Here is a 14,894-nt window from a genome sequence, read left to right on the forward strand (position 1 = left end):
TATCTTGATACCAAAACAAAACACACATTGTAAGCAATCTACAGACCAAGAGACTTACTGAACAACAAAGTATTAGCACAGCAGATCCAGCCAGCCAAACAAAAACAAGCCAAAAATAGAAGAGAGAAGGGAGAACTATACATAAAACACAGTGACCCCCAGTGACTACCATGTCAGGTTTGTTCCAGGAGTGCATATTTGGTTTAGTATTTGAAAATTAATCAATTTATGTCAACATCTTAACACCAGCATAAATTGAGAAAACCAGATTATTTCAGTAGAAAACTAACAGCACATTAGGGATAGGAGATAAAACTTTCTCAACCTGATAAAAAGGCATCTACAGAAAACCCCATTTAACATAATACTTACTGGTGAAAGACCAAATGCTTCCTAAGATCTCAAAAGGGACAGAACTGTCTGCTCTCACTTTTGTGATAGCTTTGCTAGTACAGTAAGGAAGAGAAATTGTCACACAGATTAGAAAAAACAAATAAAACTGTCCTTATTTGCAAATGATACTGTGCTTATAGAAAATTTTGAGAAATGCATAAACCAGCTACAAGAACTAATAAAGCTGTGTAGCAATGTAACGGGCTCAGTATGTAAAAATTCTGCATCTGTGTATTAGGAACCAACAAGAAGTGGAAAAAGGATTTTTTTTTTTTTAATTCACAGTAGCATCCAAATAGGTAAAATGGAGTAAAAAAAATATACAAGACCAGTACATTGAAAACTACAAAACAATGCTGGAAAATTTTCCCCATTTTTTTCACCACTCAACAAACTTTTATTATGTGTATGCCAAACCCAACTCTTTGTGCTGAAAATACAAAAATAAACAAGGTGCAGCTGCGGCCGTAGCAGAGACGATAAATAAGAAAGCAGAGTGTAGCAAGATAAGCATTGTGGTAGAAGTGTGCAAACCACGTGTGGGAACATAGAGAGCATCCTTCCAGAAAGATGCAATGCTTGTCCTAGTATTCAGTCAGTCTAGAAGAGAAAAACCTAAATCAGTGGAGACATATACCATATTCATGGATCAGAGAATTCAGTATTATTAAGATACCAGTTCTCTTACCAATGTTCTACTTTACATTTCCTTGACCACCAAAGAGATTTCGTCCTCCACTATATTGACTATTCGAGTTTCTTTCAAAAAGTGCTTAGTCTAGCAAGTCATGTATCACTTTTACAATAGAGTTTTTCTTATTGAATTCTAGGAGTTCTTTATATATACTAGATAGATTCTTTATTGGTTATGCCTGTACCAAATATTCATTGGCTCTCATTCACTGGCATGGCTTTTTTTTTTTTTAACTTTTTTTTATTGAGTTATAGTCATTTTACACTGTTGTGTCAAATTCCAGTGTGGAGCACAATTTTTCAGCTGTACATGAACATACATACATTCATTGTCACATTCTATTTCACTGTGAGCCTCACTGGCATGGCTTTAAAAAATTTTAGTGTATCTTTTGATGAACGCACATTAATTTTAATTTTCCAGAAAGGATCAATCTATAGTTAGTGCTTTTGTGTCTTGATTTAAGAAATTCTTCCTACTCCACATCATAAAGATATTCTCTTTATTTTTTAAAAGTTTCTTAGATGTCCCTTTCAAATTTTGACTTTTATTCCACTGGGAATTAATTTTTTTGCAGGTTCTAAAGTCTGTCTTTATCATTACTTTTTAGTGTGGAAAACTTTAATTAAATGATATTTTCTGTAGTATGTTTGAGGAATGTATACTGTAAAATCTTCATTAACATTTTGAAGGCCTTCTAGATTTTAATGATGTTCAGTTTATTGGACATTTTCTTCATAATTTTTTTACCTAGTTAAAACTTGTATTTCTATTTAAGTACAAAAGAAGTGGGGAAACAGCTTTTCAGAATAATTCCACTACCTGAAATGATGGCTATGCTGACATTTTTCCTTTGAAATGTGTCTAAGAATTTGCAAATTGTTGATTTGAGGACTGCACAGATATGTTTTGCTTGTCCCTCACAATAGTATGAACTTTTTGGAGTTGCTGAAATTCTCAAATCAGATAGTTTCACTTAAAATTTTATTGTGTCCTGATCAACAGTGATGTTGCAGTACTAAATCTGCATTGTCATCTGGCAACAATTAGTTGAAGCCAGCTCTCTCTTTGGATGAGGCATGACTACTCTTCATTTCTCCCCGATCATTATTTCCCTGTCCCTCCCTTCGAGTTGTGTCCTCTGCTATAGACCCATGTTTCAGAATATATTTACTTAAATATTCTAAATAAATTTCTACCCAACAGAAGTTATGTACTCGTTGATTATCTAGAACTGATGAAATTTTTTGCCAGAATGGTAGGGACATATGGGTCAATTTTTAAAAATATATATAATGTATATTATCAAAGTAGATTTTTATTAATTTTAATGTTCTTTCCAAAAAAAAAAGTTTGCATGGTTACTTTGTGTTTGTCCTGTTCTAATCATTGAGGATACAGCTGTTAACAAAACAGATAAAAATTCTTTTTCTGACAAAAGTAAGGTGAAAGAAACATCTTCTAAAACTGGGGAACAATTTTTCTCAGCTACATGTTAATTAATGTTTCAATCAAGTGGAATAAACATAAAACATATTAAAAGAAATAAAGCTCTGGGTGAAGTAATACTAGTGTGGTAAAAAGTAATAATTTAAAAAGAACATCTGGTCCTTAGGAATTGTATAGGATTCAGAAAGGAATTCAGAAACTTTCAGAAAGGAATGCATCACACACATTGTCATAAAATATAGACTAGTGTAGTACGAGTGGCTTATCCTAGGAAAAACAACACAGATGTGGATGACTGTAAATCACTGTCTCTTATGCACTTCTGTTAAAAGTTTTTAAAGTAGAATTAGAATACTTTATAAATACGATTTTATTTCCGTACCATTAACATCTATATATCAAGCTAATGATGCAGATAAATGTGTTCCATTAAAATCAGCAAAAGAAAAATACATCCTCCCCTCCCCCAATTAGTTTTGAACTTCATTTGATAAAACTTTTTTTGAAAAGACAAGTCCTGTTTGGTGAGCTTTCATTTCAATTATTAATATATGTATGTTTGCCCCATATTATATGGTTAATATATTCTTTTTTAATTTTGACTTTTTATTTTGATATATAATTTCAGATTGAGAAAAGTTGCAAGAATAATACAGAGAACTCCTGTATTCTCCAGATGTCGGCAGTTTCCACTTTTACTGCTCCTTCCTCTCTCCCCACCTCCAGGCTATATATGGGTACAAAGCCATTTATAACAAAAACACCAAATTTTGTTTTTTAAGATGTCATTCCTGATGTTTGTATTTATGCCCATAAGGGATAGTGATTTACAGTCATACTGTATAAAAGAAGCATTATTGATGATAGTGCAAAATATCAGATGAGTTTGGTTGTGCACATGAAGCCAAGAACTTTTTTCCTTGGGCTAGATATAAAATTAATAATGAGATTAAGTTTTTCATAAATCTGGAACAGTGCAGACAATATATTTATGAGTAATCCAGAAATTGATACTTGTCCATGCTTGTAGTCTTTACTCAAATTGTTTTGTTTTGTTTTGTTTTGTTTTGTTTTGTTTTGTTTTGTGGAGGAGGTAATTAGGTTTATTTATTTATTTTTTTAATGGAGGCACTGGCGATCGAACCTAGTATCTCCTACATGCTAAGCACACACTCTACCACTGAGCTATAGCCTCCCCGCTTTACTCAAATTCTTTTTCTGGGAGGAGAGGTAATTAAGTGTTTTCTTTTGTTTTGTTTTAATTTTTAGAGGAGGTACTGGGGATTGAACCCAGGACTTCCTGTATGCTAAACATGCACTCTACCGCTTGAGCTATATATACCCTCCCTCACTTTAGTCAGATTCTTAAATGAAGATTTATGAAAATTAATTGTGAATCCTCTGATAGTAACTGATTGCTAGTTTGTGTTGTAATGGAGATGAGATATATATATGAAATTATATATCTCTCCTTCTGGTTTCTAAATATCAGGAGTTGATTATATTTTCCTTTTACACATTTTTGCAGATGGTAGTAAAAACTTTTATGGATATGGATCAGGACTCAGAAGATGAAAAACAGCAGTATCTCCCACTAGCCTTGCATCTAGCATCTGAATTTTTTCTCAGGAATCCCAATAAAGATGTGCGTCTCCTTGTAGCATGTTGTTTGGCTGACATCTTTAGAATCTATGCCCCAGAAGCTCCATATACTTCCCACGATAAACTTAAGGTAAATACAATCTTTATAGAATTGATTTACTTTTATAGTTTAGCTTACTACCCTTAGGAACACAGGTTTCACATCAATCATCTTATCATAAGAAGATAATAAGTTCTAAAACAAATTATTTATTCTAACCTTCAGGATAACCTGTCTCACAGCCCAAATGGCTGAATTGATGGGCATTGTGCATGAATGGCACTTTTTAAAACAACAGTATAACAATTTTCATAATCCAATGACTGTTTTCTTCTCCAAGTTATTCTACACGTAAAACTATATGCTCATCTTGGTGGTTCTGCCTTTGTTTGAAATGTTTTAGGAATTCCTCTTTTGAATTGATCTCTTGAGCTGATTTTATATTTTGAATACTTTTATTCTTGGCAATTTTAATCCTTTGGACTGCTTTCTTTTAAATAGTCCTAAAATCACTTTATTCCATATTGATATTATTTTGGGTTAAAACTTCTAAAAAAATTTATTTAGAAATGGAGCACTATTGTGAAAAGCACACTTAGACCACTTTATCATATTGCTTTTGTTCCACACAACTTTGTAGTCACGTATCAAACTCAAAACTAGGTGCTGAAAATTATTTATGTGTAGGAAATGGTAATGAAAAGAATCATATCCAGGTCCTTAAACTGAAGATAATTGCCATGACACAAGATGAAGATAGTGATTTAAACTGAAAGTTCTGTACTAGAAAGGGTAACAAGATGTAGAATGTATGGTTCTCTCAGAATGAGAAAGCCTAAAGATTTGTGGCAGTAATAATCTTTATTTTTGTTTCTAAGGAATGTAATTTTATGTGATTTGCTCTTTTCTAGATATTTTGAATAATGGACTAGGCTAGTCCCAAGTCATTTAGCTAACGGAGAATTTTCTTTTATTGGAGTTTGTTATACATATATATTGTATATATATACATATATATGTATATATACAGTCTGTTAGTGTACTGTGAAAATAATAAGTATTTGTGTCTAAATTAATATATTTTGTCTTTTTTTTTTAAACAGGACATATTTTTGTTTATCACCAGACAATTAAAAGGTTTGGAGGATACAAAGAGCCCACAGTTTAATAGATACTTTTATTTATTAGAGGTAAAAACATTTAATTTAATAAATATCACACTATTTTATGTAGTAGAAAATTCTTTATAGTAACTTTATAATGTAAAATGAATCTTATTTGTTTGTTTGCTTTATAAGAAGCCACTAGAGAAAATAATCATTTACAATCTTTTTGTCGTTGTTCCTCCTGTCCTAAAAAGAGAAAGCATAGTCCACTGGAAAAACTGTTACAGTATATGAAACTTTGTTCTCATCTTTCTGTTTTTATTCTTTTCTAATCCCCAGAGAGATTAAGTTGAATTAAATTTCACTGCTCCATATGTTTTGTATGTATGTGTCTTACCAACCTTTAACAATTCGGTGTTTTTCAATTAGAGAAGGTTAATGCCAACAGATACATCTCTTTTTGAAGGTCAGAGTACACGACTATTTAAACAATTGTAATTTTATATGTTGAGCCTTTTTAAGCTTTGATATAGATTTATAATTCTAAAAATTAAAATTTTTAATGAGTTTGCTTTGTATAACTTTCGTGTATATGTAATAATTTCTATTTATTTATTTAAGAATTTAGCTTGGGTTAAGTCATATAACATCTGCTTTGAATTGGAAGATTGCAATGAAATTTTTATTCAGCTTTTTAGGACTCTCTTCTCAGTGATCAAGTAAGTTATTTTTAAAGCATTTTTGTTTGTTTCTTTTTCTTGCTGTGCATATTGAAGTATCATGTACTATGCATGTACACTAAGATCTTTTAGAGTTAAAAGAAAATGTTTTCCTCAGAAGAAACATGAAGAGAAAAATAAAAGTTTTGTTGCTGAAAACTGCTTTTGTCCTTATACTACCATTTTCAATTGTGAAATCAATTATATTGGCTGACTCTTGTAAAACAAATGGTATGAGACCTTATATAATGAAGTACTAAATTATGAGGTGGAAATAATAAGTGCCATTAGTGAGTGCTGGGATGCATAATAGCTCAGTGGTTAATCACACTAATTTTGATACCTTCTCATTTTAGAGCTTAAAAAAATAAATAAATAAGCATTGCTCTTTACTTATAGAAATAGGGAAACTCACGCACAGAGAAGGAGTGTGGTGGCTTGCCCAAGGACAAATTGCTGAACAGGAGAGCCCTGAATAGTCACACTTTTCTGCAGGATGTATCCAACATAGGGGCCAAAACTTTGTCCACCTTTCACACTGCAGTTATACTTCTTTACTCTATTACTTAAACATACACACATCTTTCTTTGATCATATTAATATTTTTATTTCCTGAATCTAAAAAATGTAAGTGTATTGTTGACCTGATTACCTTTATTGTTGACCTAATTGCTTAAACTAATTCACAATGAGGTATCAGTAAATAAAGAGCTTGCCTTTTGAAAGAGGAGTTTATTGATTTGTATTTACTAACACATTTACCATATATCTGGTGTTCTTCATTCCTTTGCATATACGCAGATTTTTATTTGGTGTTATTTTGCTTTAATCTGAAGGTCTTTCTCTAACATTTCCTGTAGTTCAGGTCTATTGCTGATAGAATTCTTTCAGTTTTTACATGTCTGAAAAAAATCTTTATCTCATCTTCATTTTTGAAAGTTATTTTCATGGTATGAATTCTAGGCTAATAGGCTCTTTTCTTTCTTTTTTTCTCTGTCAGTACTTTTTAAAGATGTTCCTCCATCTTTTTCTGGCTTGTGTTGTTTCTAGTGATAAGTTTTTGTCATTTTTAGTCTTTCTTCCTCTCTATATAATGTATCTTAATTGAATATCCTTTTACATTTGGGATAGTTGTTTTAAACTAGGAAGTTTTTCTTTGGTAAGCCTTAATTTTTTTTTCTTCTTGTTGCCTTTTTTTTTAAGCAATAGCCACAATAAGAAGGTACAAATGCACATGCTAGACTTGATGAGTTCTATCATCATGGAAGGTGATGGAGTTACTCAAGAATTACTGGACTCCATTCTTATTAACCTCATTCCTGCACATAAGGTATGTATAATATGGTGATATTAAAGGTTAATATTTTATAGTAGTGCTACACATATGAAAAATAATTGTTTTTTTACTATTTGCAATCCCAGGTAATTGGTATTCCCACTATTATTCTTCAGCAGGTAGAGTAACACACATCAGTCTTATAGCTACTGTTGTTTTTAGAAGATATGTTGATTAACATATTGCGGAAAAATTTTCATTCAGTTACGCGTTGCCTGTTTTTTGGAAAACTAAAAATGTTTCAAATTGACCACTCCTATCTAATCTAGGAATTACAAGGGGTTGGGGTACTGTCTTGGTTAGGGTTTTGTTTTTGTTTTTGTTTTTTTGAAAAGGAAATGTGTTTCCTCCTTTGTAATGTGGATGGGAAGGGTAGGAATTTGTATTTCTTCTCAGAACCCTTGTTCTGCATTTTTCTTAGACATTTTCAGAGAAAGATTTGGGCAAAACTAAATGGTTAGTATTAAGGGGGAAAGGGAGATTCAGAGCTGTATATTCCTCTCCATTTCCTTTTTCTGTTTCTCTCTGCTAGCTTCTCCTAAGAACTGAAGGACTTAGCTCCCCACCCCTGGGGTGGACTCAGGCCTATCTGACTGTTGATCTTTATCCTCCTGCTCCTTTCCTCTTAATTGTTCAGTGACCTATTGATGTTCGATGGACATGTATCTAATTATACTTATTCATGATAAGATTTAATCACTTATGAATTCTTCTGACTCTGTTTATTGTTAACATTAATTCAAGTGAGTCTATAATTGGTCAAAATGTTGAGAGTATGGCAAAGGGGGAGTATATGTCAGGCAATATAAGAGAGAAAAACTTTATGAGGAATTAATAGTGTATTTGGTGTTTGTATTCTAGTTAGTAGGAAATACTCTTTTTTAGGAAGTAGAAAGGTTGCCTTAATTTTTTTCTTCCAGTGTTGATATATAATTAACAAATAGCACTGTATAAATTTAAGGTATACAGCATAATGATTTGGTTTACATACATTATGAAATGATTTATCACATAAGTTTAGTGAACAGTCTTCATCTCATAGGTACAAAATTAAAGAAATGGAAAAAATTTTTTTCTTGTGATGAGATAAATCTTAGGATTTACTCAACAAATTTCATGTATAACACACAGCAGTGTTAATTATATTTATCATGTTGTACATTTCATCCCTAGTACTTACTTATGATTAGAAGTACCTTTTGACTGTCTTCATTCAATGCCCTCATCCCCCTCCACCTCTGATCTCTGATAACTACAAATCTGATCTCTTTTTCTGTATTTGTTTTTGAATTATAATTGACCTACATAACATTAAATTAGTTCCTTTTACACAATATTTATATACATTTCAAAATGATCGCCCAAGTCACTTTACTTACAGTATGTCAGCATACATAGATATTACATAGTTACTGACTATATTCTCCATTCTGTGCATTTCATATCTGTGACTCATTTATTTTATAAGTGGAAGTTTGTATCTCTTAATCTCCCTCACTTATTTCTTTCCTCCAAGGTTACCTTAGTTTTGAGCTAATTTTGTCCTCTTACCAATGAAATAAAAACTTGGGGCAAGTGTCAGAAAGATATGGCTTGTAGACCAAGTCTAGCCCACTGTCTGTTTTTTGTAAAGTCTTATTTGAACACAGCCATTTTCATTTTGTCTATGGCTGCTTTCCCACTACAGTAGCAGTTATGGAGTTGCAGCAGTGACCATATGGCTAATAGAGCCTAAAATATTTACTGTCTGGCTGTTTGCATAAAAAATTTGCTGACTACTAACCTAGAGTATACAATATTCTTGACTTTTTGGGGAATAAGTGCAGAGGTATTAATAGGTACTCTTCAAAACAAGAATTACATTTTCAGTAAGTTTTTTTTAATTAAATATATATCTTTTCTACAACCTTCCTTAATCCTTTTAATTTTTTACCATGATTGGGGATCTTGAGAAACAAACATAGTATTCATAAATATAAATATAACTGATTGAGAATTTTTGAGTTTCAAAAATATAATTGAGAATTCTCCTTGAAACACTTTACATGTCTATTCTTCCTCAGAACGCACGTTGATTAGACAGTGAAATATGAGGATAGTAGATTAGAAAGGGGTGTGTTTGTGTATTTGTTTAGGATACATGGGTGTAATTGCCAGTTCAAGTTGGTTAAACAAAACCAAAAAGTTTTAGGGCCATTTTGAGTTTAGTATAATTAAACTTAATATAGGGTTGGGCTTTTGGCTAATTATCTGATGTATTTTAGTTTTTGATTTATGGTTGTGTGGTTTGCAACTTCTGCATTTAGAACCAGTTGACTAGAGGATATTGGGTGAAAAATGAGGTTCAGGGTGTTTTTTTCGTTTTGGTGGGGCTTTTTTGGTTTTTTTGTGGGGTTTTTTGCTTCATATTCTGTGGATTTGAAGAATTTGGTATTCTATTCTAATGATGCTGTCTCATAAATTCACTAATTCATTTGTAACTGTGCATGTTTTTTATTGTTTCAGAACTTAAATAAACAGTCCTTCGACCTCGCCAAAGTCCTATTGAAAAGGACAGTTCAGACTATTGAGGCATGCATTGCCAATGTATGTATTTCTGCCTATATTTACCCCATAAATCTGTAGTTCTTAGTCCATTGTACTAATTTTATAGAACCATTCACATGAAGGCTTATTTAGCCTATAAACAGTTTGATCTGTTTAGAAGAAATATACAAAAGAACTAATATATCCAAATGTGACCAAGTGCAGCATAACTTTATAAACTTATATTGACATTATTTTTAAATGGCACAAGATGGAGAGGTTATTTTTATGAAAACTTATCTACAACTCCCACTACTGCCTTTGTATTTATCTTTATCTTTTTATCTGCTGGGTAGGCTGATCTCTTTCGCTTTCTCCCTTTATCTATATCTGTGGCTGTCTGTTTGTCTATATACTTTCCTCTTCAAGTCTCTAGGTCATTCTTCTGAACCTTTTTGTTTCTCCCTCTTAAATAGTTGTTATACAGTAATAAAAGTTTTTTTTAAATTTATTAAATAGAAGTTCTTTTTTCTTTTCTCTTTTTTTAACTAAAAAAATCAGTAATTAGGAGCAAAAAAATTTATAATTCTGTTGCTTTAATGTAGCAGTTCCATTGTTGAACATTTGCTCACACTCGTACTTTTTATTTTTGCATACTCTATATAAAATTTTGAATTATCTTTATTTACATACATATTTCCTTATTTTGGCATTATCTTTTTATTTATGATATGAATGACTGTAAATATTCCTTTGAATTGACATAATTTACCTAATCATTTCCCTGTTGCCTTGCATTTAGATTTTTTTCAGCGTTTTCCTTTAGTAGCTATCTTTGTGAATGTAGCATTTATCTATTTTTGAATTATTTTCTACATATAAAAGCCCAAGGGAGAATATATTAATTTAAATGGTATGAATTATTAGTGTTATTTACATAACTAAATTAATCCTTAAACATAGTTTTAAAATGTTTTCTTAAATGGTACAAAAGAATATACAGTGAAAATTGTCTCTCTTCAACCCCGAATACCTTATTCTTAATTCTCAGAAATAGCCTTCACCAATAGATTTTCACATATTCTTCCAGAATTAGTGTTCTGTGCTTATTTGTGTATGTATATGTATTTTAATTTTAAAACTATTTTCCTTATTCTTTTCAAAGTCTGCATAGTAAATATGAATATTTTCTAACTCTTAATGTATGTTGCTTTTCAATATAAATATATCATTTGATGACACTACCAAAAATATATGCTCGTATCAGTTGCATGCAACTGCCTCTTTAGCATTTTTACATTTAATATTTTTTCTAAGTTTATATGTGTTGGCAGGACTGGAGGTGTCTTTTAATTTATGCTCTTGGTATTCTATTTTCTTTGTTTCTTCCTAGAATTCTTTTAAATTATCAACCTTTGTACATCACATTGTCCTTCTCATTGTCCTCTGAGTCAAAATGTTTTTGACTTTCTGGATATTCAAAAAAACTCATGACCCACATTTAAGTACTATTTATTACTAAACTAATGGAGAGATTAGCCAGACTTAAATTTTAAAAAAACCCAGAAGATTGAGACTTTATATTTTTCTCTGTTATAAGGAAATGTCTCTATAAAATTCTCTATAATAGAATTATATAACTGTCTAATGAGCATTAAGATTCCTAGAACTTTCATCCTAACTTTAAAGAAAGTTAACAACTCGATTACTTTGTCTTTTTCTTGTAAAATTTATAACTTGATCATATTTAGAAGTTTATTTCTTCTAGTTTGGTGACTATCCTATCATTAGTAATCAAATATCACTCAATTAGTATCAATAATCAAAACATGTTCCGTTTCATCCCCTTCACTTGCATATGTTATGCCCAGTTATATAGTTTTCTTTTCACATGTTTATTAAAAAACCTGTCCATGTTTTTAAATGAAATGGATATTTTATTGTTGTTTTTTTGCTGTAGTTTTTCAATCAAGTCCTGGTGCTGGGAAGATCGTCAGTAAGTGATTTGTCAGAACATGTATTTGATCTGATACAGGAACTTTTTGCTATAGACCCTCATTTATTATTATCTGTCATGCCGCAGCTTGAATTCAAACTGAAGGTAAGACTGCCTGTAATTTTTAAGCTCTTTAACATTTAAGAGAAAAATATTTATCACATTGTTTTTCTCTAACATAAAAGGATAAAATCTGAGTTCAATTTTTATCTTCTTATATTTAGTTATGGTATACATTTTTTAATCATGTAAGTAAAACGGTGTCTCTCATCTCAGTGATAGGAGAATTTACATTGCAGAATTGTAACTTACCTCATTGTTAGATATCTGATAAACACAGTGACAAATAATAAATTAGAAAGATGATATTATCCCAGAAACTTATAATACATGTTATTATTAAATGGTATTTATTATTATAAATGTTTTAGAACATCAAAAGATTTCAAACTGAGTGCTCAAAGGGTCTTACAACTATATGACCCTTTCATACTATAGATCAAAGACAAATTTTACTTTTATGACTAGGAGTGTATTTTTTTTTTAAACAACAAACTAAACAAGGAATTCATAACTCCTCAAAAAATATGAAAAACTTGACACTTGATCCTCTATCCCAGTTGAACCACAGAAAATAACACATTTGCTTAATATTTAGGACTTTTTGAAAGTTTTTTTTTAATATCCTTAAATCAGACTATGTTATAATTAAGACTAACATTATAGTTTAGATTTTTGAGATGAAAAATTTAGGATGAACTGTTTTGCCCAGTTACACAGTTAAAACGGATTTGAGATTAGAACTCTGATTTTCAGACTCTTACAACAGGGATAGACAATTAAAAATTGTTCCTCTTGTCTTCATGTCAGGCATTTGTCGGTTATAGTATAAAGGACATTTTAGTGGACTTTTAAGAAACTCTGTTGTATGGAAAATGTTACATGAGAATGAAGTTTTGTTTGTTTTGTTTTTTAATGTTGAGTTTATTTAAACAACAGTTTAAAGGTATTTCCATACCAATTATTTCTAGATATAAGGCATTAAGATATTTTCTCCCAAGTCTATTCAGACAGTTTGAATATGAAAGTCAAACTTCTTTAATCCTAAAAAAGACTTCCATCATAGATGGTTGGAAAGAATTAGGAACTGGACTTTTGGGTTTCCATATGTGGACTTAATGTAAATAGAAGGAAATTAAGCCACATTGTTTGTTCATACCCCATTCTTCTGTAGGTTCATTTACCTACAGCAGAGGTTGCTAAGAGCTGAATCCAGTCCCCAAATAAGTTTTATATGATGAATTTTACTTTAAAATCTCATATAAAGAATTTTCAATTTTTAAAAAGTTGCTAACGTTGAATGAATGAATAAATTTTAAAATCAGATTTTGTTTAAAAGTCCAGACATGTGTGTTTTCTTTTTTAAAAATCAAATAATTTGTTACCATTAGGCCCTTATTTCTACATGACAGGAACTGAGTGTTTATTAGCAGCTTCTTAAATGGATTATGAGGTTTTTAGTTTACCGTAGTCCTCAATTACTCCTATATCTTGCACCTTCTCTTCTTCATTGACAAAATTTGATTTCATAGGTGTACTTTAAAGGTACATGAATAAGATTTTTTTCATAGATTTCTTAATTCCTTTTTAAAAACAATTAACACCATAGTCAGTTAATGTTCTTTCTAACTATGTAATCTCTTTTAGTACAATGTATGTAACCCATGGCCATTGATTTTTATGTTTTTCTATGTTCTTAGAAAAATTCATACCTTTTTTTAACTTTATACTAAGTACTGCGTCTAAATAATAGAATATTTACATCTTAACAGCAGGTGCCATCACCTGTGTTATTTTTCTGACTGCAACCCTAGCGAGTACCAGTGTTACTTTTCTCATCACAAGCGACGAAAGATTCAGAATAGTTTAGATACTATCTATATATTACTTGGGTGCCCGCTTTTAAGTCACCAATATGTGCTAAGCAGATAGCCTAGGAAGTTTTTATGGCTATGGCGATTTTCTGTAGTTATATCTCTGAATTGCATAGCTACAACCTTCATATTTAGGAATCTTAGGTTATAGTCTTCTGAGGACAATAAAAATGTTTGAGAAAATGCTTCAAAATAACAATTTGACTTTACTTTATAATGGGCCACTGCATGCAGTTGTATTCAGTATCTACTGCATAGGTCCAGTGTGTTATTCTCATATGTTTAAGGGGTCTGGATTTGTGCTAAGATTTGTGCTACTTAGCAGCCTTGGCTGTGGTTATCAGGAAATTTGACAGATTTTACATTTAAGACTTTTTTTGTGGTAAGCAGGGACAAAGAGACAAACATTTACATTTATTCCCCAAGTTGAAACATTAAAAAACAGTCATAATTGCCTTATATTGGTTGCAATTTTTACAGAGAATTGTTCTGAGTCAATTACTTTGTAACTAGAAGCAATATCATAGTTGGTTATGTTTTCCAGTTAGGGTTGAAGGAAACTAAAAACTAGGTGGCCTTTGAATTTATGTTAGACAGTCACTGGTAAATTATTAATGCAGAATTTCTAATTCTTGCCCATTCTTTTAATTATTAAGATAAATATATATATATTTCTATTCAAACATTGTGGTAGGTAATATCTTAATGAGATAATTTTCACCTTAGGATAGATTAATAATACAGCTGTACGTCAGAGACACCGAATGATTTTTTGCATCAGAAAAAATTACCATCACTATAATAATATTCCAGCCTCACTCAAGGAATACATTTTAAAAGCAGAGGGTTAAGTTTTCATTTAGTTTTATTTCAGTAGTTAGATTATATAGATATGAAATGTTACATCATTTGAAATGATCACTAAGCTACTAAAGTAGTCACTTTCAAGTAAAGTAAAATTTTCACTTTTTTTAGTGTTTGACATTTAAGTGATAGATTGATTTTTCTTTTAAAAAATAAATCATTTGGCTAGTCAGTTGGACTTACCAAAAAGCACTAGTCAGCATTGTAGTCACGTTACTTGAGAAAAACTTGGTC

General features: G+C 31.0%; 1 protein-coding gene across 5 annotated transcripts in view; it reads left to right on the top strand.

The window, feature by feature from the left end:
* The window catches only part of PDS5A (PDS5 cohesin associated factor A), a 117,820-nt gene that overhangs the window by 33,425 nt on the left and 69,501 nt on the right, over positions 1-14,894 (top strand). For all 5 annotated transcript variants that reach the window (XM_074349073.1, XM_074349068.1, XM_074349074.1 and 2 more), the window contains exons 3-8: positions 4,065-4,268; positions 5,282-5,368; positions 5,906-6,003; positions 7,208-7,334; positions 9,846-9,926; positions 11,827-11,967. In XM_074349073.1, coding sequence (XP_074205174.1) covers positions 4,065-4,268; positions 5,282-5,368; positions 5,906-6,003; positions 7,208-7,334; positions 9,846-9,926; positions 11,827-11,967 — 738 coding nt within the window. The remainder of the gene's footprint in view (positions 1-4,064; positions 4,269-5,281; positions 5,369-5,905; positions 6,004-7,207; positions 7,335-9,845; positions 9,927-11,826; positions 11,968-14,894) is intronic.

The sequence above is a fragment of the Camelus bactrianus genome, chromosome 2 (assembly GCF_048773025.1).
Source record: "Camelus bactrianus isolate YW-2024 breed Bactrian camel chromosome 2, ASM4877302v1, whole genome shotgun sequence".
In the NCBI taxonomy this organism is placed as follows: domain Eukaryota; kingdom Metazoa; phylum Chordata; class Mammalia; order Artiodactyla; family Camelidae; genus Camelus; species Camelus bactrianus.